This window comes from Schistocerca piceifrons, chromosome X (assembly GCF_021461385.2).
Source record: "Schistocerca piceifrons isolate TAMUIC-IGC-003096 chromosome X, iqSchPice1.1, whole genome shotgun sequence".
Classification (NCBI taxonomy): domain Eukaryota; kingdom Metazoa; phylum Arthropoda; class Insecta; order Orthoptera; family Acrididae; genus Schistocerca; species Schistocerca piceifrons.
In genome coordinates, this window is record NC_060149.1 from 893163925 (window position 1) to 893188234 (window position 24310).

At 39.6% G+C, this 24310-nt stretch overlaps 1 protein-coding gene across 1 annotated transcript in view; it reads left to right on the forward strand.

Moving 5' to 3' along the window:
* The window catches only part of LOC124721730 (zinc finger FYVE domain-containing protein 9), a 377978-nt gene that overhangs the window by 98633 nt on the left and 255035 nt on the right, over positions 1 to 24310 (forward strand). The window contains exon 4 of the mRNA XM_047246829.1: positions 20681 to 21003. Within this exon, the coding sequence (XP_047102785.1) occupies positions 20681 to 21003 (323 nt within the window). The remainder of the gene's footprint in view (positions 1 to 20680; positions 21004 to 24310) is intronic.

The window sequence follows — 24310 nt, forward strand, 5'->3', positions numbered from 1 at the left end:
TGAAAAAATGATTCACTCTTGTCCCAGGAATGGTAGAACCTGTCTCATATCATTTTTGTAACGTGTTTGTGAACTTTGTTATCTCCTCTGTTGTAACATAAAAGGTTTCTATTTCTGGAACATGAGTTTTGGCAAATGTAAACGGATCTTTTGGACTTAAAAATGTGACTGTCATATGGATGCTGTAAACTTGTAGCTCTTGTAGCTAAACGTGTAATAGTACCACCAACTCCATGACATGCATTTTTGCCATCAGCTAGTAGCAAAAAATTCCATTCTGCAGTTACTCCATGATCTTGCTTGTGATGACACAAATTTAAAAAGTTCTTAAAGTTTTTATACTGTGCAGAGCTGCCATCACTGAACTACATAACGTGCTGGATGTGTGGTAATTGTTCCAATGCATAAGTGAGAGCAGTTTTCTGGAAAACATAGAATGTGTTTGTATCATGCTGCAGTCAGTCACTTATACAACACAATGACATTGACTTAATGCAATCATTTGTTTTAAAGTACACCACAAAAGGATGAAGGGTGACTTGAATGTTCTGCCAGTGGAATCGTTGTGCAGCATCCTGAAGCAAACAGGTATAGTTCTCTGCAACATCCACTATGATGATGCATGTAGTATCAGGGAGGGTTTCTTTGCTTGATTTGAAGTAGTGACTCAGAGATTTTGATACATAATGATGTGTTAAGTTCTGAAGTTTTTGCATGAGATACTGAACAAATTTGTCAGTCGTCTTCATTAATGTCTCCAGTGTAGGTCGATCAGTTTGCATCCATTGTTTGAATATAACATTTTCGCAATTTTGTAAGGACTCGTCCCAGCTCCATTAAAAAATTGCACAGTTCATATTCGTCAGGACACCGAGAATAGCAATGCAGCATGCACTCCTAGTTTTCCAGATTGCACACAAGTTTCTGTAGAAGTTCGGTGTACAGTTCTTTCACATGTATTAACAGTTTTACGTTTTGGTGATACATGCATACACATACGTTATGCATTCCACGACTGTTTACAGTAACACGTTCTTTTGGCCTAAGTTCACAAAATTTAGTAAAACCAATTTTATCTTCAGGGTATTTTCTCTGAAAGCTAAGTATACATCTTTCAGATTATGTAAAATGAGTCTTTTTGTCTTATATACTCTTTTGCCATTTTCTGAAGGGACAGACATATTGTCTTTTTTTATTAGCAGAAATGCGACTTATATCATCTTCACAGTAAAATTCTGGACACGTTTTTCCACATCCTTACCTATTCTGTTTCCCACTTTGTAACTTCCTTTTGACAAAATACCATCTTCTTTTAGCCATACCCTCGATTTCTTTACCATGTATTCGGCAGTGTTAAAAAACATTTGGATATGTTCTTCACTCCATGAAACTGGTGCTAAGGCAAGTATTTGTAGGTTTCTTTAACAGAACTTCTGCTGAATTTCTCTTTAAGTTTTGGCACACTTGAGAGTTACTGGCTTCACAAAATGAAAACTTAACTTTGCATAATAGCATCCTGAGTGTGTGTCTGTTGATTGCACAACATATACAATAAAAAATAGTTCAATCTGTTGTTTTCTCAGTGAGCAGTTTGTGCCTCTGTTGGATGTGCTATGTAATTCCACATGGTTGTATCCATTAAATATTTGGCCTCATACAGCAGCTTGCAATCCACATAAGCTGCTGAATCATTTGTATAAATAGTCAGCTGCCACAAGATGAATTACAATGTCCATTTCACTGCTACAATACCGGCTTTTAATTACTTATAGAATTTCAGCCAAAATACGGTGCCATGACAATGCGCAGGTGCTGTGTGTAAACTTTGATTCTAAAAGTAGCAGTTTACACAGTTTGTCGTGGCTTAATCCATCTGCTCACAAAAGTTCACATAAGCAACTTACCCAGAAAGATAGAGTGACTCACAAAGAAAGACTAATGAAGAAATGGAATAGTATCACTTTCTTTGTCAAGTGGTAAATCCCGTGACTGATTTAGTAGCTGTTTCTTTACAGCCATTACTCTCTCACTAATTATGAACACATTTTGACAATAACATTTAATGGTTGGTTTTATATACAATATAATTTAAATATTTAAAAATATTAATCATTTACAACTATTGCATAAAACACAATAAATAATGCAGTTGAATCATTCAAATCTGTGGCGCTAGGTAGTAGCACCTTAGTGCTGTATTGTATCGTAATGCCACACATAGTTAATTCACACTTCTGCCACTAGATGTAGTAAGTTTGCACGCAACTAATAGAGCCGTACTGGAATGTCCCTTATGACAGAATGTCTGCACTGCAGACACGTTACCATCACATGAAATGAAAATGGATTTTTATTCAATTAAGAACCAACCTGATCTTGGGTGGCACTTTAAATTCAGTTGGCTTGGTCTATATGCATGATGTCTTAATTTGTTACATCATAGCATCAATCTGCCTTGTGAATCTCCAACAGTTATCAATATTAAAGCTCTTTTGAACTAACATTATTACGGTAGCCAGGGGTAGTGATAAGGGTGAAGCTTACCTTTGGTGGTGCTTGGAATGTCTGTGTGAATAGGGAGGTTAGGATTTTTCTGTAGTTTTTTGTATTCCCATACAAGTGCACTCGTCCATCATGGAGGTGGAGAGGGTATGTGGCTTTAGTATGGGTGGGAAAAAGGTTGGTGCAGGTCTGATATCAGTTCTAAGATGCATGGTATGGTTGACCTGTGTACAACAAATTTTGTGTGAGCAGTATTTGTTATGATGTGATGTGTGTCGGTAACTTATGTTCTGATGGATCAAATGTTATGTCCGTGCTCTAATGATAAATTGGTGGAAGGTGGCCAAGGGATCTGTCACTGCAGGACTTTGGACAGGCAAGAATAAAAAAGTTGGCACAAGTGCACTTTCAATAAATATACATAACTCATCTTGTTGCTGAAGAATTGCTACACTGTTGACAACTTTTGGCTGCCATGGCTAGCTGTAAGCAGAGCCTGATGTGGGTGTGCATCTACGAGCACTGAATGTTTTCCAGTAGAGTTAGTCGCCAACAGCTCAGTGTAACGTTTGGCACCATCTAGCAACACAGAACTAATCTCGAACTAGAAGACAGGTGCCCAGGTGCCCATCACTTACAACACCATCCTGACAGTCTTCATTTGTTAGTGGTCTGGAGGTTCGTTGGTCAGCTCATCCTACTGATGATGGTATTCAAAGCACCACTCAGGGTACCTGCTGGAATCTGCAGTGAGGCACTGCAATGCTACACTGTTCATCCAGGCTGGTGAGCAGTGTACCACGTCTGGGTAAACCAATCCCATAACTGAAGTGCAGAGTGTTGTTGCAGTTGATCCCCATGATGTGCCACAGAGTTTCTGGAGGATATTATTTTGTGGCATGTAATGGGGATCAATTGCATAAATATCCATATTTCAGCTCTGGGATTGGTTTACCATTCTCACCAGCCTGGATGAATAGTGCTCACACAAAACTTGTGGATACAGGGCTCATCCATATCATGTGTCTTATAACTGGTGCCATCAGACCCACACTTACTGAGTACCCATGCTTAGCCACATATAACTTCAGTTTCTGTAGCAAGAAAGTACACTTGTATGGGAGTGCACAAAACCAGTGGCAGAATTAGTCATGTGCCTTTGTCACCAGTGAGAAGATTGTTGACACACTGTATGTCAAATGAGTTTTCTGCATGTAAAAGTCACCATACACGTTTTTGTGGGACATTGATATTTGCAAAAAGTCTCTGGATGCTGGTAGTAGGACTACTCTGCATCATTTCGACAAGGTGTTGCAGCTCCTATCCAGGCTGTTGAACTAAAAGTTCAGAAGAAAAATGGGAACTTGCGAGAATATCTGTTTCAATTTTTACAGTGGAAGAATATGTTTCAGTGTCCTGAAAACTCTGGTAAACACTGGACAATCAGGAATTCAACTTGTCAAAGTGCTGATGGCATTCTTCAATAGCAGCATTGGCACTGTCATCAGAGAAGCCATAAGCATACACCATATTTGTGTATTCTTCAGTAGTGTAGAGGTCTGGCATTTTAGCAAGCCCTTGTACAAACACAGTTAACCAATGCTTCTCTCTAACACTTTCTCAACCCCCGCACTTCTTCACTTGCAACACACCATGGGTGACAGCATTTAACAGGCTAGTATAATAGCAAAAAGATTCTAGAGAAAAGAGATTGAAGCAATAAGGTTGATTGTTGTAGAATAATACATCTAAGATGTTGGGTGGGTGAGACACACACATACGCACAACTACCCCAAAAACAAATGTATATTAAATGTGTTCTGTCTTGAAGACCATTCAGAATAGAGCATATGTCCACATAAATTAGTTGAAATTTCTAGCCAGTGATGGCTATGCATGATACAGGATACATAGAAGTTCTAGTGTGTCACTCTGTCTTGGCATTTAACACCATGCATGCCTGTTGAGTAGTTAACTCTGAAACCATTTGAGATCTGAACAAAACAGGAACTGAGAAATCTGCATGTGATTGTAATGTGTGCAGTATTTCATCCTTGCTTCATACTAGACCAGCCTTAAAAGAACAACCTCTAAAATTGGATATTCATATTCAGATGTAAACAGCTCATTTGCAATTGTCTCACTAAAAGCACTGGGCAACCATGCTAATGCATGGTGGGTAGTCTGCCTCCCACAATTCAGTTTGGTTGGAGCTGTTTGCAAAGCCTGCACATCTGCTTCAGTGTCACAGACATCATACCAAAAACCATAATTTATCAAAATAATGAAACATGTAAAATGCAATAAAAGTGAGGGTGGGGGGAGAAATTGCATACTGCATGGAATTACGAAAATTCAGTAACAACTGTTCTCTAGTGCTGTGCAACCAGGAACTCAAACAGGAAAACTATTTAATAGTAAATACTAGCCATGAGTACTGAAGCTATGTGACCCAAGCACAAGCGCAATATGAAACAGACATGAGTTTGGCAAATTATGTGAAGTGGGAAGTAACAGCAGAAAGACGGATCCATCGCAACATTAAGAGGGAAGAGGACCTTTACATTTAAAAAACAAGGAAAAATATTAAGTTTTATGGGCACCTTAATTTGCCTGGATAATGCCATTATTAACTAAAATGTTTTAGTGATACATGTCTGTTCATTCATTAATTGTAAAGAGAGAGTGGGAATGAAGACTTCATAAGATTTTAATTTCTTCCAGAACATTGAGTATCCGACCTTTCTCTGAAGTGTGTAAGACAGATAAGTTATTGCTAACCTGCTGCTGGTAGTCAGTCAAATGCATTGTAGAGCTGACCTGGAATGGGCCAGGTCTTTATGTTCTTTAAGGGGAGTTCAAATGGAAATATTTTTTCACATTTTTGGATTTTTATCTCATTATAAAATTTGCAATGTTCCTAATAAAATGATTATATATCACTTATAAACTTACATGGGAAGTACTTTTTTTTTAATGTAATCTACACTGGTTGAAAATGTTAAAATTTTTACTTGCATTACTTCAATATCTAATAAAATCAGTAATTTTTTATATAGAAGGTTAAATTACCTGTTTGTATTGGTAGCACTGTCAAAAAATGTATCGTATCATTTCGTAGCATAAGCACACGTTGTATGTTGAAGTGTTAACGTTTTTGCGAGAAAAAGTGACGAATAGATTGGTAAATCTCCCAAAAAGTAAAGTATGATGCCAAAACAAAATCTTTTTAAGGAGCTTGGGTTTCATGGTAACAGATTTTCTAATAAAGGGAAACATTGTGTTCAACATGTGTCATGTGAAGTTACAGGTAAACTCATCAGTATCTAAAGAAACACCTATTAGTGCTTCGAAGATTAAAATAAAACATTGTGTTATGCAGTTTTCTCAAAACCGAAGGGATGTAAATGGTAGGTTAGGCTACATTCTGATAGATTTAAACATCTGAATAAGATTGTTAGGTGAATGTGTGTGTTGTAAAATATGTGGAGGGCCAATTAGTTTACATGAAGGCAGTGAGATATCAAATGGACTAGCCAGGAAACCTATCATTAATTGTGCCAGTTGTAAATATACTCATTCATTTTGGAATTCTGATAAGTGTAAAGATAATTATTTTGAAGTAAATGATAGGTGGTTTTATGGATTGAGAGCTGTAGGCAAAGGACACACTGCAGCAGAAACAATGTGTGCCGTGATGAATATGCCACGCTCACCTCGTAAAATCAACAAGTATCAGCATTTATTGGAGCTGCTGTGGAATCTGTTGCATGTGAGTCAATGAAGGGTGCTGCAAATGAAGCTGTTGAAATAAATGATGGTATGACTGACATACCAGTAGCTTTTGATGCTACTTGGCAGAAGCACTGCTACAGTTCTAAGAATTCTGTTGCTACGGTGACCAGTGTGGATACTGGAAAGGTAATAGATTTCCAGATTTTAACCAAACATTGTTATAACTGTAAATCAGGGAATGAAGAAGGGCATATCTGTGACAGAAATTATGAAGGAACAAGTGGTGGTATGGAGGCCTTTGCAGCTACTGAAATTTTTAATCGATCTGTGAACGAAAGGGGAGTGTGTTAAACTAAGTTCTTAGGTGATGGAGACTCAAAAGCATATAACAGTGTAGTAGCTGCAACATGTTGGTCATGTCCAGAAGAGGATGGGCACCAGGTTAAGGAAGTTGAACCAAAGTTTGAGAGACAAGAAAATTTCTGATGGTAAAACCATAAGAGGCAAGTTGTCAGACAAAATGATTGATGAACTACAGCAGTGTTATGGGATGACCATTAGAAATAGTAATGAGGCTTTGTTGAAAATGAAGCAGGCAGTATGGGCTACCTTCTTCCACAGACTGTCAATTGATGAAAAACCAGTACACCATCTTTGCCCTCCTGGACCTGATTCATGGTGCAATTACTGCAATGCCCAGTACTCAAACAGTCCATACAGCCGTAAACATTCCATCCCAGCAACAGTCCTGGACATCATAAAGCGTATTTACAGAGACCTGGCAAATCCTGAATTATTGAAGAAGCGTCTACATGGGAAGACTCAAAATCCCATTGTGTCGTTCAATAATCTTATATGGACTTGCTTACCAAAAAATGTTTTTGTTGGAATGAAGATATTAAACTGAGGGGGTTAGTGATGCTGATATTGCTTTTAATGATGGCAACATTGGTAGGGTGAAAGTGCTACAGCATATGGGAATTAATCCTTTAGCAAACTGCATCAGAAAACTTGAATGGATGGACAAGGTTTACATTGATAAAGCAGAGTATGCAGTACAGTTGGCCACTAAGTGGTCCAGAGAGAAGAAAAGAAGAAAAAACTTGGAAAAAGATCAAGAGGATGATATACAGTATGATGCAGGGTGCATCTGAGTGACTAAAAATAAAAAAAATAAAAATTAACCCTATATTGAGTGAGTTACAGTCTTTTGAAACTTTTGAAGCCGTTCCTGAAAATTTACATTTTCTGTAGCATTTTTCCCTAAATCTCAGAATCCCACATAGAGTAGAGAATTCAAATTTCTGGGGAGTAATAACATACATATCTTGAGTCTACTGAACAGAAAGAACATAATGTTATGTATAATTAAAATTATTTAGGATGATGTACAAAAAAGTACACAAAATTTTAACTGTGTAGTTAAAAAATTGTAGTTCGGAAAGCAGTGGCTGAAATGCAATTATTGTGATTCAGTAGACTCAGAACATACAGTTTAATGTCAATGGCTACAGTGGTTCCTGTAATACAGGGAAGCCAAGTAAATAAAATTAACATTGTCGGGATAGGGTGTTCCAACTCCCCTTAAATCTTGTGTCAAAATTCCTGCCTGTCTGGCTAATTTATCTGCTCTTACACAACTGGCTTTTATCGCACTCATTACGATATGCTCCGGAATAGGAGAATAGATCCTTTTTGAAGACTTATGGAAAAAATGCTGGAGCTATGTTGACTGACACCGCTTTCTTTCCAATCCTCTCACGTTCGTATCTGTGATATGGAATCTTATAAAACTTGTTCTTTTTCTGTTTCTGTACTGCCTTCAGAGTGATTACCTCCTATGGTCCGCACCATATCGCTAGTATTTTTTTAATTCAGTTTCTCAGTCATGCCGGCCGGTGTGGCCGTGCGGTTCTAGGCACTTCAGTCTGGAACCTCGTGACCGCTATGGTTGCAGGTTCGAATACCTCCTCGGGCATGGATGTGTGTGATGTCCTTAGGTTAGTTAGGTTTAAGTAGTTCTAAGTTCTAGGCGACTGATGACCTCAGATGTTAAGCCCCATAGTGCTCAGAGCCATTTGAACCATTTCTGTCATAAACCCCGGATACCCATTACGCATGGCAATATAATTTATTACACCAAATACCCTTTCGTATGAAGCTTCCAATGTTAGGGTAGCATAATTTAATCTGTTTAGGAGGGACTGGAAGGCAGGAGTTTTAGATTTAAATGTGTAGTTTGATGCCATATTCAGAACTAAACAAGTAGTAGACTCCTCTATAGATGTCAAACTCTACCTTCCCACCATTTAAGGTAATCCTTCAGTCTAATTACGGCAAGGTCCTGTTAATCTGATGCTGAACAGAGAAAGAAATCTTTGCATGGAATGTATTAAGTTTTTTATGTAAAGTGTCACACTATTCCATGCTGCCTCCATAAAGAACAAAATTGTTATCGACAATACCACCTTAGCAGACTCCTCCAGATACTCCTTAAAAAATTCATACCTGAAATGAGACCCAAAAATATTCACTAAATGCAAGTGAGGGACAATTTGCCATACAGCTGGTCTTCTGTCTACTTCTGTCTGCAGCACAACACCCACAACCAGTGGGTAGTCTTTCTCCAGGATCTTCTATAATGGAGACAGTACTCGTGCTGAGAAATAAAAGCACACCACATGCTTGGCAACAATACAGCCAACAAATATGAGCATGCGTATTGACAAGTCAACCATCAGCAGGCACCACCAGATGCCAACCTCCCCCACAAGCAGAGCACACCCTGATGACAGCAGTGCTGAGATTGTGGTACCATTTTACATCCATGCATCATGTGTTTGCTCACCATATGCCACCATGTGTCCTTCCGTCTGCTGCCTATTAAAGATGCTGCCCAATTGCAAGCAAGCAGCATAAGCTCATGCTCATGCTCCAGGCCTTACACTGGCTGCGCCCATCTCTCCATCAATCAAAGCTCATGCCATCTGCCCCTCACTGATCCACCAGCCATCGCTCTCCGAGCCTTTGCTTCATCAGATGCTGACCTTCCCTCGACCCAATATTTATGCAGCCATCCGCAGAAAGTATACAATTGCATGCACACTGATCTGCCAGCAATCACCAGCTGAGCCTGTGCCTCCTCTGATGCTGGCATTCCTCAGATTCAGTGTCTTCTGAAACTGGTATTATGCTATGTGAACCTGTACCTACATCACAACAGACTCTGACTTCACTATATTCATACCAGATCAGGAGTAACCTTTTTAGTTATGGCAATCAGAATCTACATCATGTTGAACTTTGTTCTTTACATGCTGTGTTAATAAATTGTCAGTTAAATGCACTATTTGCAATATCATCATTTATTGCATATAGCCTACTATTCCAAGCACTAAACAATTGATGTGGAAACAAAGTTTGCTTGGGCTGATGACCCATACAAGCCAGCGGCTGGGTGTAAGTATGTCAGAAAACAGGTTATCTGACCCATTCTGATAGTCAACATGATATTATTCAGGCATGTGATGCAGATGTGGAGGCAGTTTACTGGGGATGAAATGAAGTCCAGTACATCTGACATGGTCTCTTACAGTTGAACAGTACAGGACCTGTTATAAACTGAGGTGCATTCTCCAGTCAACCAGTACTTTCAGTGGGACAAAGCACAGCCATACATTTCCTGAATGGTCAGAATGGTTTGAGGAAGACCCCACCTACATGACGATGCTTGTGTACATTTGCATTTGTTCATAGCTGTCTCGGAATCTGTGGCTGGGTTTTGGTACCCAAAAAAACAAATAAAGATTTTTGAAAATGGCTCTTTTAGATAAATGCATAAGAAATATGAGTAATTTGTTTTGGTTCTTTATTATTTAGATTTCACCTCGTACCAGATTTTACGTATGGAAGTAGAGTAAATTTGAACCTCTGTATCTCGGAAATGGATAAAGATATGAAGAAAATTTTCAAGGCTATTAGAGATTGCGATCTTAGGAATATATCATAAAAATTACAGCCATTTGCTGTGCATAGCCATTTGGAATCCTCTGCTGGGTTGTTGTCCAGAGGTGGAAAAAAAATAATCTCCCCCCTTCCCCCTCCCCCCTCTCTGAGAAACTGCCCGTGAACTAATGGTGCCTCGATAAATCCCATCAAGCACACTGTAGACCATGCCAAATGCAAAAAGAAGCAACTGATTTTCTGTATTTGCCTAAGCAGGAGAAAGTGTGTAATATTCGTACTTTGACCGTTTACTGCAGGCTAGTGACACTAAGATGGTCCTTCTGTTGGGTATACAAATGGTTCCTAGCCCAAGGCCTATCCAAAATATTTGACCCTACCTTTTTATCATCAGTAGATTTGTGAGATTTGAGCATTGGGAAATCCTTCCCCCCCACCCCTGGACATCATTTTGGAACATATTAGGTACGCGTGCTGTTGCATCCATACTTATAAATAGGGGTAGCAGTAAGGAGGAAGAAACTGACAGTGCCGTAAGCACAACCTTCATATACATAAATACGTATGAAGTAACGTCCACAGGTGTCAATGACAAATTTTGGAGACCCCCACTAGTTAAAGGCAGTGGCCCAAGTAAAATGACATCTGGCCATCAGCCCCCAGTAAACAGAAGTGGTGTATCTCACCTCCACTCACAACTCCTCCTCCAGGAAGAGATCAAGTAATGTGGCTAGGCACTTACGCCACTGGACTCGCATTTAGGTTAACCTGAGTTTAGTACACACTTGGACCAATCCAGGTTTAGGTTTTCCATAGTTTCCCTAAACAGTGTAACACAAATGACAGAATGGCTATTTTCAAAAGGATTTAGCTCATTTCCTTGTCTTCTGTACCTTTTACTCCATATTTCTCTCCTTCCTTACAAGGAAGAAAGGAAAAAAAATGGTATAGCCAAAGTAAAACCCGCATTAAGATGGGAAAAAATCCTCGAGAGAGAGAAACCTCATACATCACGTGGAAATTGGTCGGAAATGCAGCTCAACATGTATATTGAAGAACCAGTGAGCCGCTAAAACGCCACAATCTTGAATTCATGAAAATGCTTAAATGGATCCTGTAAGTTAGTTCAATATGAATGTACACATTGTAAGGAAGAAAGGAATGCACCATGAAGGAATTATCTGAATGGGACAAAAATTGGTAGATGTTATGTACATGCACAGACAAACAAATGGTTATAATTTCGGAAAAATTGTTTGATTTATTCAAAAGAAGAACTTCACAAATTGAAGAAGTTAGTAATGTGTTGCTCCATCTTTGGCCCTTATGCAAGCAGTTATTCAGCTAGACACCAATTGATAGAGTCCACTTGGGAAATTAGATCTTCAAAATACCGAGCTGGTTGGAGGGCCTTGCCATGATGCTCCAAACATTCTCAACTGGGGAGAGATCCAGTGACCTAGCTGGCCAAGGTAGGACAAGAAAAGTAGTAGAAACAGTAGCTGTGTAAAGGCAGGCATTACCTTGCTGAAGTGTAAACCCAGGATGGCTTATGAGGCATAGAATATCGTTATTATACTGCTGTACTGTAAGGGTGCTGTAGATGACAACCAAAGGGGTCCTGCTATGAAACAAAATGGCACTGCAGACCATCACTCATGGTTGTTGCACTCTGTGATGGGCAACAGTGAAGTTGGTACCCACCACTGTCCGGGGCATCTCCAGACACGTCTGTGGCCTGTTATCTTCTTGATTGGAATAGAATTGTTTTAGATGATTAGGCTCGCTTTGAACTGAGCACTGGTGACCAGCAAAGACATGTCCATAGATGTCGTGGACAGCGGTGGAATACCAACCTGACTGTCGCCCACCATACGGCTCGACTACTAGAAATGATGGCCTGGGTGCCATTTTTAATTGCAGAGCCCCTTTGGTTGTCAGCCACAGCATTTTTATGGCACAGTGATATGTCGATGGTATTCTGTGTCCTGTTTTGCTGCGCTTCATGGCAAGACATCTTGGGGTTACTTTTCAAGAAGATAATGGCCACCCACACATGGCGAGAGTTTCTACTGCTTGTTTTCCTGATTGCCAAACCCTACCTTGGCCAGCAGGGTCGCCAGATCTGTCCCCAATTGAGAATGTTTGGAGCATTTGGGGCAGGGCCCTCCAATCAGCTTGGGATTTTGATGATCTAATGCGCCAATTGGACAGAATTTTGCACATCTCTCAGGAGGACATCCAAGAACTCTACCTATCAATGCTAAGCTGAATAACTGCGTGCTTAAGGGCCAGGGGTGGAGCAAAACATTATTGACTTGTTCAATTTGTGAAGCTCTTTCTCTTGAACAAATGATGATATTTTTCTGAAATTTTAATCGTTTGCTTGTCTTTACATGTACTGCACATCTACCAATTTGTATCCCTTTCAGAGCATTCCTTCATAGTTTGTGTGTGTGTGTGTGTGTGTGTGTGTGTGTGTGTGTGTGTGTGTGTGTGTGTGTGTTGAAGTTTTTGCACAGGGAAGACTGTTTTACATGTATCTCAAGAAGACACATTTCAAAGATAACAACATACTTTCACCAAGGAGCTGCAACATTCACAAAAGGGTTGCCCTTGGTGGTGGTTTCAGCTGCTCATGACATGGGCCACTCTTCACAAACCACACTTACTGTACAATTACAAGGAAACCAAATTTGTGTGCTTTACTGAAGACCATGGTGTGCTGTTAACTCAACTATTCTCTTTTCCTCTCAAAGGACTCTTCTTTGCTGAAAATATGATTTTTCTAGGCAGATGTTCAAATTTGCCTCTCTGTAATGAATTTTTAAGAGTTCTGTCTCTGAAGTTAACACTTTATCAGAAATGTTGTCATTTCCTTTTACTGTTGATGATTTTATTTGTCCATAACTGTGTGTTTCGTTGCTTATAAACCAGTTTAATAACATGGTGTACAAATTGGTGCAGTAATAAATTTTGTAAGCTGCACCTGCTGTTGTAGAAATGTTGCCAAAGCTTGTGTGGGATTATGATGATGCACCACATGTCATTATTCGTTGCAGGGTGGATGACTGCATCTGCCTGGCATATTCTGTGCCATGATTCGTAATCTGTGCATGGTTGTGCAGGAACTGACAACTGTAGATGAGCAGGTCAGTCCTGACTTGAATGGAGCAGACCTGCTGTAGGAAAAGTTCGTTATTGGTGGCTTCCACTGTTTGGTATGATTTAACAGGAAACTGTGTACCCTCATGTTGGGTGGCTTTATCAATGTGGAAATACGAATTAGCAGTCTTACTGAAGTTAGCGTCAGATCGTGTGGGTAACCACAATAACCCATCTATGCTAATGAGCTGATGTGATGATTATTCTGATAACTGTAGGCACTTAATGAGCAACACCCAGTGCTTGAAGTGTTGTACTGTTTTCTCTGGAGACTTATGTTTTGGCCCAGAACATTATGGTCTGTACTGTAACCCTGTATGTAATATTTGGATACGCACCATGGCATCATAAACTTCAAATATTTCTCCAACGGCATCTGTGTGGACTGGCCACCAGAGGCTGCCTGCTGTTGGCCACAAGACTTGGGCGCATGGCATGGGATAGCACACACCGGGCCTTATACAGATGGCCTCCCCCCCCCCCCCCCCCCCCCCCCTCCGAATTAAAACATTAAAACTACAGTTCTGCAGGCACTCGCTCACATACTGTCTTGCTACTTATGGTCAGTGACTGCTTGTATCAGTACCTGGACTGTTTCTATGTCTGTATCTTATGTTCTCAACTGTTTGCATGTATGGGGAAGGAGAATAAACTTTGGTTCATTATGGTCATACTGTTGTTTGTATCTTACATTACCACAATCTGTCATGTGGAACTTGGTACTGTGGTTATGTCAATGGAACATAGTTGTGGCACTCATAGTTGTGAGTGCCTCACACTCAACACGAGTGTAGTTCTAGTGGGCTGTTAACCTCTCGAGTGCATATGCAGTAGACTACTCAGTCTCAGCGGCATATTTTTGGGGAGCAGTGCTCCCTTGCCATATGGCAATACATATGCTGTGAGGATAAAAATACAATCGGGGTCAAAGGCTGCTAGTACAGTTGACAATTTAAGACAGTCTATAAGTTTTGGGAAAATTGTGTGACAGACAGGTGTCCATTCAAAACCCCCTCTCCCTTTCCCTTCAATTGATGCGGTGTACATGCGATCATGGCCATCTCCAGTATAAACTAAGGGTAATTGTTTGATTTCCCTAAGAAAGCCAGTAAGGTCTTCAGGTTTGAAGGAACTGGTTATTGGTTGAGTGCCACTATGTTTTGCTGTTATGTATTTGGTTTATTTTATACAGTTGCCAGAAATTAAAAGAAATAAACTGGCAATAAACATAATACTTGCTTTAACTTATAATACATTCTTCAAGAGGGCACTGCCATCATAGGAAAATTGCCACACATTCTAGGTCAAACTTGTGGAAATATCACCTAGCTACTGACAGCTAGAAGTATACCTGTTTTTCATGAGTGCTGTGCTGAGAAACTTTGCTTTCCACTAATTTTTTGGTCTAACTCAATGCTATTGGCTGTTAAAATTTGATGTTCAGGTGCTACTTTGTGTTAACTGAGAGCAACAAATAATTTGCAACCTTTTTTTTGTGTGGACATGTTGGCACATCCCTTTGTGAGTTAATTCGATTCTTAGTGTGTAACATGAATCCTTTACCAAAGAATGGAAAAACTGGTAGAAGTCGACCTTGGAGAAGATCGGTTTGGATTCTGGAGGAATGTAGGAACATGCAAGGCAATACTGACCCAACGACTTCTCATAGAGGAGAAGTTAAGGAAAGGTAAACCTACGTTTATAGCATTTGTAGACTTAGAGAAGGCTTTTGACAATGTTGGCTGGAATACTGTCTTTCAAATTATAAAGGTGGTGGGGTAAAATACAGGGAGCCAAAGGTTATTTACAATTTTTAAGAAACCAAGTGCCGTTGAGGGGTTCGAAAGGGAGGCAATGGTTGAGAAGGGAGTGGGGCAGAGTTGTAGCCTATCCCAATGTTGTTCAATCTGTATGTTGAGCAAGCAGTAAAGGAAACAGAAGAATATTTTGGAGTAGGAATGAAAGTCCAGGGAGAAGAAATAAAAACTTTGAGGTTCGCCAATGACATTGTAATTCTGTCAGAGACAGCAAAGGACTTAGAAGAGCAGTTGAACAGAATAGAGAGTATCTTGAAAGTAGGATATAAGGTGAACATCAACCAGAGCAAAACGAAGATAATGGAATGTAGTTGAACTAAATCAGGTGATACTGACAGAATTAAATGAGGAAATGAGACATTTAAATTAGTAAATGAGTGTTACTATTTGTGAAGGAAATTAGCTGATGATGGTCGGATTAGGGAGGATATAAAATGTAGACTGGAAGTGGCAAGAAAAGTGTTTCTAAAGAAGAGAAATTTGTTAACATCAAGTATAGAGTTAAGTTTCAGGAAGTCCTTTCTAAAAGTATTTGTACGGAAATGTATGGAAATGAAACATGGATGATAAACAGTTTATCCAAGATGAGAATAGAAGTTTTTGAAATGAGACGCTACAGAAAAGTGCTGAAGATTAGATGGGCAGATCACATAACTAATGACAAGGTACTGAATAGAACTGGGGAGAAGAGAAATTGGTGGTACAACCTAACTAAAAGAAGGGATCAGTTCGCAGGACACATTCTGAAGCACCAAGGGATTACTAATTTTGTACTGGAGGGAAGTGTGGTGGTTAAAAACTGTAGAGGGACACAAAGAGATGAATACAGTAAGCAGATTCAGAGGGATGTAAGTTGCAGATGAGGCAGGTTGGAGATGAGGCGGCTTGCACAGGATAGAGTAGTATGGAGAGCTGCATCAAACCAGTCAACAAACAACAACAACAACAACTACTTCATAAATGGCTGATTTGTGGATATATGCCTGTTCATAAATAAATTTGCTTATTGTTCTACATGCCTTTTTTTGTGGAAGTGAAAATTTATGTAATTCATAAACTATTGAAAATCTAACTATTGAAAATCTAACTATTGAAAATCTAACATTTGCGTGCAGTGTTCCCAACTGCATTATTCTTAAACTTTTGGTGACTTTAGCCCGTTATTATGATATAAACATTGTTTTCTAGTAAAAAGAAATGGATGATTTTCTCACCTAAAGTTCCTAGTTTCATACTTCAAAATATTTTTGAGCTCTCCACTGATTTTCTTGATGACTTAAAAAGTAATAATTTGTATTGGTTGCTCAAATTATAACAAGAGTATCATTGTGTGCTGAATACACCAATTGATATGTTCCCCCACTGCAGTTCTGTGTTATAGTATTAATGGAGAATAGGTTTCACTGACACTAGTGCACTTCATCAGCAGAGCATTGTATTCTGTTTTATTAATCCAGTAAAAATATAACATTTTTCCAGTGGCTCATGATCATAAAGAATTAGTTATTTGCATGTTCCACGGATAATAATTGCACTCTTTCCTCATTGTGTGGAACATTAGTTTACATATGTAATACACTCTCAGTGCAATATATGGCAATGTGTTGACTATTTACATGATTGTCTTTGACATAAATAACAACCCACTTTTAAACTCTACTCCTCTCTCTCTCTCTCTCTCTCTCTTTTTTGCATGTTCCTCCATTACCATGTTAAACACTCAGAATACACTTATGGAGTAGAAGCTGTCAAGAAGAAGCTGTTAGTATTTTAAGTTAGTTTTATTATGCATGAAATTCACATCAGTGGGTTAACGGGCAAAGATTTTTATAGGTGATTACTTCACTCCATTCTCCACTGCACGAAAGCTGAGAGAGTTATTTCTCCTTCTGATATTGTACAGGGGTGGACAAAAGTATGGAAACACCAATAACAGAAGACATTACCGTGTCTAATACGGTGTAGGAAAACCATTGGCATTCAAAACAGTGTCCAATTATCTCGGAAAGTGTCAATAAATAAGTTTTTCAAGGTAATCGTATACTCTTCTTCTTGCAAAATAGTGGTTCAGGTAACGATCATGCAGATGGATAACGATCATGCATCATTCTCTCCAAAGTAAATAACGAAGGCTCAATAGTATTGAGATCTGATAACAGAGGTGGTCAGGGGAGATGCAACATTTTAACTTCGTGCTCGCAAAACAAGTCCTTGGTGATGCCCTGTCGTCATGTAACATAACATCACCAGTGGGGAACAAATATTCTGTTGTGGGATGGATCTGATCAGCCAAAATGGTCACATAATCCTTGGTATGGCTGCCCAAATTGTTACTGAACCCCTGCAATGTTTCACTCTTGGCAGCAAGCAGGCCATGTCATAGGCCTGGGATGGCATATGCCGAATGTTAACTTGGTCAGAAGTTGGAAACAGTTTGATACAACACTCACCTGACCAAAGGATTTTCTTCTATTGCTCCATACTCCAGGTTTTATGGCTTTGGCACCACGTTTTCTGCTGCGGGACTTTGGAATTCCAGTTCATCGTGCACTACCCTTCTTATGGAGTTCCTTTCATGCTGTTTTGCTACTGGCAAGGTTAGTGAATATGACATACGGTTGTGCAGTGACTTTTGCAGCTCTCATCCTCTTTTTTTTTTTTTTTTCCGTCATGATAATTCAACACACGCTTTCTTCCATGTTATGACTTAGTGGATGATGTTTTTCCACTGTCCCCATATGCAATATAAATTTCAATGCGTTACCTCTTGAAACACCAGAAATTGTGGCTGTCTTTGTCGCCTAAGCATATGAGAACCAATAATTTGCCCAAGTTTGAAATCACTTAGCTCTAACGTAATTCACTCAAAACTATGCAAACCACTGTTCTGACCCTGATTGACACTCGCTCCGTATTGAGGGCATTGCACAAGTGCCGTTTGTGGTCAAATACAACATCGCCACCAGAATGCTTGGCTGGCATCTGCATTTACGAGGGTTATTCCAAAAGTAAGGTCCGATCGGTCGCGAAATGGAAACGACTATGAAAATCCGATAAAGCTTTGCACAGATGTGTTGGGTAGTGTCTCTAGTATAACCCCAGTTAGCATCACGTCGCTCTTCTCATTTCTGAGCTCGCAGTGAGTGCGTAAAGATGTCTAGAAAATAGTGTCTGCCGCCAAGTACGAGGGCCTGGTGAGAAATTTCGCCTGAAGCTATGCAGCCAACATTACATAACTGTCGTGCTGTTTCGTCTTCACGACAATTCTCAGCCGCATTCTGCAGGGGCAATGAAGATGCTCCTGCATCGTTTTCAAATGGAAATGTTAGATTACCCACAATACAGTCCGCAATTGTCTCCCCCTGAGTTTCATCTCTGGTCACATGAACCGCTGTCTTTGAAGACAACATTTTGACACAGACAACGAGGTGTAGGCCAGCGTGGAGAATTGGCGGAAAGCACTGGCGGCTGCCTTCTATGATGAGGCTATTGAAAAGTTGGTACAACGCTATGACAAACGTCTAAGTCAGAACGGCGACTACGTAGAGAAGTAGCTGAAAGGTGTAGCTAATTGTTACAAGTAAAACATTTCTGATGTTCACTGTGGTTTCAATTTGGCAATCAATCGGACCTTACTTTTGGAATAACCCTCGTATGTTCAAACATACGTTTCTCACATTGTATCCATATTTTTGTCCAACTCCATTATTTATGAATGTCACTGGTTGTAAAAGTTCATTTATGGAGAAGCAGTTAATGTTTCAGCATAATTTAAATTATATTTTCAAATGTTGAAGTTTCTTGATTAACTTTGTTATTATATAGTTGCATCATCAGTAAAGACAACCAGATAAACTTTTTGTGATACACAATAGCAGATCATTTATATACAGTGTGTCCCAGGAGGAATAATGAATATTCAGGGATATGAATGGAACAATCATTCGAAGCAAAAAAGTCTAATAAATATGTGCTCTAAAATACATACCATACATAAGAGCTGTGAGCACATGTTCAGTGGAAGAGACATGTTTCACAGCAGCAAAGATTTTTTTTCAACACTTTTCCAGCTTTAGATTCTCAGTGTCTTGTACCTGCATTGAGTTACTGGTGATTTTAATTACACTTTACCCAATGAGGGGCAGTCAAAAGTATTATTTGTTGCACTGTTAGACACCTGTCGATTAGACATTCCTTGTTTTTATTGCCAACTGCAGATATCTTCGCTAACACATTGAAAATATTTCAAGAGATGATACAGTTAGCCTGTGTTACTGAAGGGAAAAAGGGGGATGGATTTGGGGGGGGGGGGGGGGGGGGGAGAGCGAGATATATATATATAAAATATTTTTTTAGTTGTTTGGGTTTTACACTGAAGAGCCAAAGAAACTGGTACACCTTCCTAATATCATGTAGGCTCTCTGTGAACATGCAGAAGTGCCGCAACATGTTGTGGCATGGACTTTACTAATGTCTGAAGTAGTGCTGGAGGTAATTGACACCACGAATCCTGCTGGGCTGTCCATAAATCCGTAAGAGTATGAGGGGGTGGAGATCTATTCTGAACAGCACACTGCAAAGAATCCCAGATATTCCAATAATGTTCATGTCTGGGGAGTTTGGTGGCCAGCGGAAGTGTTTAAACGTAGAAGAGTGTTCCTGGAGACACTCTGTGGCAATTCTGAACCTGTGGTGTGTTACATTTTCCTGCTGGAATTGACCAAGTCAATCGGAATGCACAATGGACATGAATGGATGCAGGTGATCAGACAGGATGATTACGTATGTGTCAGCTTTTAGATGTATCAGGGGTCCCATATCAGTCCAACTGCAGACACCTGCACCATTACAGAGCCTCCGCCAGCTTGAACAGTCCCCTGCTGACATGCAGGGTCTGTGGATTCACGAGGTTATCTCCATATCTGTACACATCCGTCCCCTCAATATAATTTGAAATGATACTCGACCGACCAGGCAACGTGTTTCCAGCAATCAACAGTCGACTTTCAGTGTTGACGGGCCCAGGTGAGGTGTAAAGCTGTGTGTCATGCACTCATCAATGGTACACAAGTGGGCCTTCAGCTCCAAAAGCCTGTATCGATGAGGTTTTCGAGTGGTTTGCACACTGACATGATTCTCTTCAGTTGTCGTTGGTCCTGTTCTTGCAGAATCTTTTTCCGGCCTCAGCAATATCGGAGATTTGACGTTTTAGCGGATCCATGATTTTCATGGTACACTCGTGACGTGGTCATATGGGAGAATTCCCACTTCATCACTACCTCGGAGATGCTGTGTCCCATCACTCTTGTGCCAACTATAACACCACGTTCAAACTTGCTTGTATAGGCGTTGCTGACTGCAGTGTCGTATTTTGCCTATTTACATCTATCTGTATTTGAATATGCATACCTATACCAGTTTCTTTGGTGCTTCAGTGTATGATTACGATTGGCAGTATTATGGTTTTATTTCACATTTTTCTTTTTATTCTTTTCTAGGATCACAAGCTGAAACTCCTGCAAAATGCAGTTTAACTGAAGAATCTCGAGCAACAGATGTCCAAAGTACTGTGTCCTCTGAAAGTGATTCACATTCATCACCTGAGATGTCTGAATCATCACCAGTGGAATTGCCATCATCTCCTGTTCCTCAAAAACCACCAGCTAACAGTGAAACTACACATACCTTATCTCCAGAAGAAAGAAACCTTGGAAAATATCCACCTTTCTGGGTACCTGATGCTGATGCACAGAATTGTATGCTGTGTAATGTGAAATTCAGCGTTATCAAAAGAAGACATCATTGTCGAGCTTGTGGAAAGGTATTTATCTGTTTGTTGCACTAGACTCAAATGCTTGATTATTGCCAGTGGTCCATGACAGTTTTAACTTGTGCTCCACCAATAAATAAATATTAGTTTTATTTGCCACTAAAGAATTAACCATCACCAGTCACTTTTGGTCATTGTCGTTCTGTCAAACGTGTTTTAGTGAAACATAACTGTTCACTAGGTTGGAGAACTGTTATGAAACTGAGTATTAGTCTAGAGCTACTCGTATCACAGTACAGATTTCTAACAAGGGCAACTCCCAATCGCACCACTCTTCCAAAACAGAACGCAAGAGTCATAACATGTGCTACTTGTGTAGAACAAATAGGAGGTACATATGTCTGGAGGTCCCTTCCTTACACCTCGCTGTTGCAAATGGATGTTACAACACAATGCAGACACAAATTTAAATATAGTGAACAGACACATCAGGATGGACAGTTCATAATTTTGTGAAGAAAATGGGGCATGAGGGAGATGTGAACCCGGATCTCCCTCATTGCAGTCCACAATGCCATGATCACTGCGGTTTCTTTGATGTTGCATATCTTGAGCTTGGACAGTTCACTGTTTCAATGTTGCTTCTTTTTTCACTGTTCAGTACAACTACTTCCTGTTTTCATGCTTGATGATCTGCGTTCAGTTTTTGACAGGCTGTCCATGGGCCATCTTACCACTAAATCTGAGGGGGCAGGGGGCGATGGGGAGTTTCCCTTGTAAGAAGTTGACTCAGGAGGTATGAGATAGATGCAGGACCAGACTACACTGCCATTTTCCCAATGCAGTGGGTGTTTCAGGCAAGCATAGTCACAGCATAATGAATGTTACAAGCACAAAATATAATTTCTTATGTATTAGCTGTGGCCAAGTGCTCAAATGAACATTAATATTAAAGAGAATTCTTTATTTTGTATACTCATTAAACCACCAGTACTATGACCATTGAAGGAGAAGAATCTTCAAATTCTGTATGCAATCACTCGTAGTACTGGTTTGCACTCAAACCCAATTCAAAGGCATAAATGGTCATTGCACGGAAGTATTCACATTTCTCTGACCTTGTTGACATTTACAGATATTTAGTGACACAATAGAAGCCTTTGCAACACTTTCAATACTCATACATCACAGAAACTTGCACTACTACATTGTATTTTTGGCTATAATCTTACGTTTTTGTACGAGGTGTAGAAATAAATGAGGAGTTTGTCAGTCAGAAAACTGAATGTCCCTCTTATGAACCTTTTTGAACATAGTCCATCACATGGAGAACTCAAAATGCTAAGATCATGCAGCAAGCACATGTTTAAATAGCATTACCCTGCACTGTTTAAACAGAGGCTTCTTGATTATGAGCCATATCTTTTATAATTGTTTTGGGTCATTAAATGTAATTCAAACATAGCTATATTCTATACTCTAATTAATCACTGCTGATTTCATTGTAAGTGTGTCTTTGTGGTTCATGTCATAGGTCTGACTTACAAGGAGAACAACCACATACATCAGGAGAGCGACAAAGTAAGGCTCTGTCAAGTGCAGAAATCAACCTTCTATGGGACGTACGTATTACATTTCACAAAATAGACATAGTCAAACTTCAACAAACATTCAAAACAAACCATTAACTTGCACCATGAACACCGAATGAAAAATGGTATGCCACAGTCATCACAAAGGTTCCCACCATAAAGATCGAAGGCAAACTCATTGGGAGTTACAAACCAATGACGTTCAGCTAGGTATCCACTCCTAAATAATGCATATAGAATCATATTGGTGTAATGGGGTGATGAGAACTGTTGGAATGCTAATGAATGCAAAGCAGTGTGTTGTGGAGCTTATCATGAAAATGGCTATCCTTTAAGGTGTAACTACAGATAGTGCCATAATGTTTTACAGGCAAGAAAACAACAAACATCTAGAGGTTGAATTTGAATTTGCCCAGTGGTTAGGTAGTATGAACTCCAATGTCACACACTTTTCAGGAGGCATAGTTTGTGATTTTTATATGAAGACCAGGAATTGAGCAAAAATAAGTTATTTTGACCAACAGTTGGCCAAAAGCAGTGCTCATACCATAGTTGTCGTTCTCTTATGCCTGTTTACCCGCTCTTGCTGCTGTGACACAAGTATTCCCTGCTACCCTTGCAGTATCTCACACATAAGAAAGATTTGTGGGGGGCAGAGCACCTCCATCTTCTTGCAGCACAATAAATAGCTTTCTAGGCAATTTAACATCCAGATTAACAGCTGGTATATTTGTATGTGAATGCATTAAAGGCACTGATGTTAGTTGACCTTGATACAACTAACTCTCTTGGTACCCCTAATCCCTTGGTTCCTTTCATATGCATTTCCTCTTCAAATCTCGATTGGTTGGAGTTGAAAACAAATTCCTTACTGAATGATAGGATAAGTTTGTTTATCCCATCTACAAATTTTCGGGCCAAGTCTGCAGTTCACTGTGCATCTAGTCGGTGATTTGTTGGAAATTTCATTATCTCTAGTCTTTCAGTTCTGTAGCAGTGTTTGAAGTTATGCAGCCATCCACTGCTTCCCTTGAAATTTCTGTAATCTATGCTGCGAACAATTTGATGTGCATAACATAGTAGGTATGCTATCGTGTCTATCCTCTAAATTGTATTGAGCATCCTTGAATGCTCAAATGCCAGTGTTTGTAACAAGTGTGCCTTGTCCTCCCTTGATTATGTATGATTTGTCTTTTGCACTACATAGTGAATAAAGCTATGGACGTATTCGAAGTCTGTTCATAATTGTTTTTTTATCATGCTGCTGATGATCTTCGATGTGCATAATTATGTTTAGTACCAGCTCCTTGGACAGCAATTGTCCATAACTGGATAACACTGGAGGTGGGAACTGTGGCTCTGGATGGAAAATCATATGTAGCATGTAAAAAAAAAAATCACATGAACAGATTTAAATAAGTTTGCAGCAATCTGACCATGTAGTGTACATAAAAATTACAGATGTTCAAGGGCGGACAAGGTACACTTGTTACAAAAACTGTTGTTTGTGCATCGCAGGGATGTTCAATACAATTTACAGGATGTGTACGATAGTGATCTAGTTCATTATGCACATCAAACTGCGTGCAATTTGGATTACAATGATTTCAAGGGAAGCAGTGGATGGTAGCATAACTTCAAAGAGTGCTACAGAATTGGAAGATGTAAAGGTAATGAAATTTCAAACAAAGTATCAACCTGATGACACATAGCAAACTGTGGAATCAGCCTAAAAATTTGCAGATGAGATAAACAAACTTATCCTA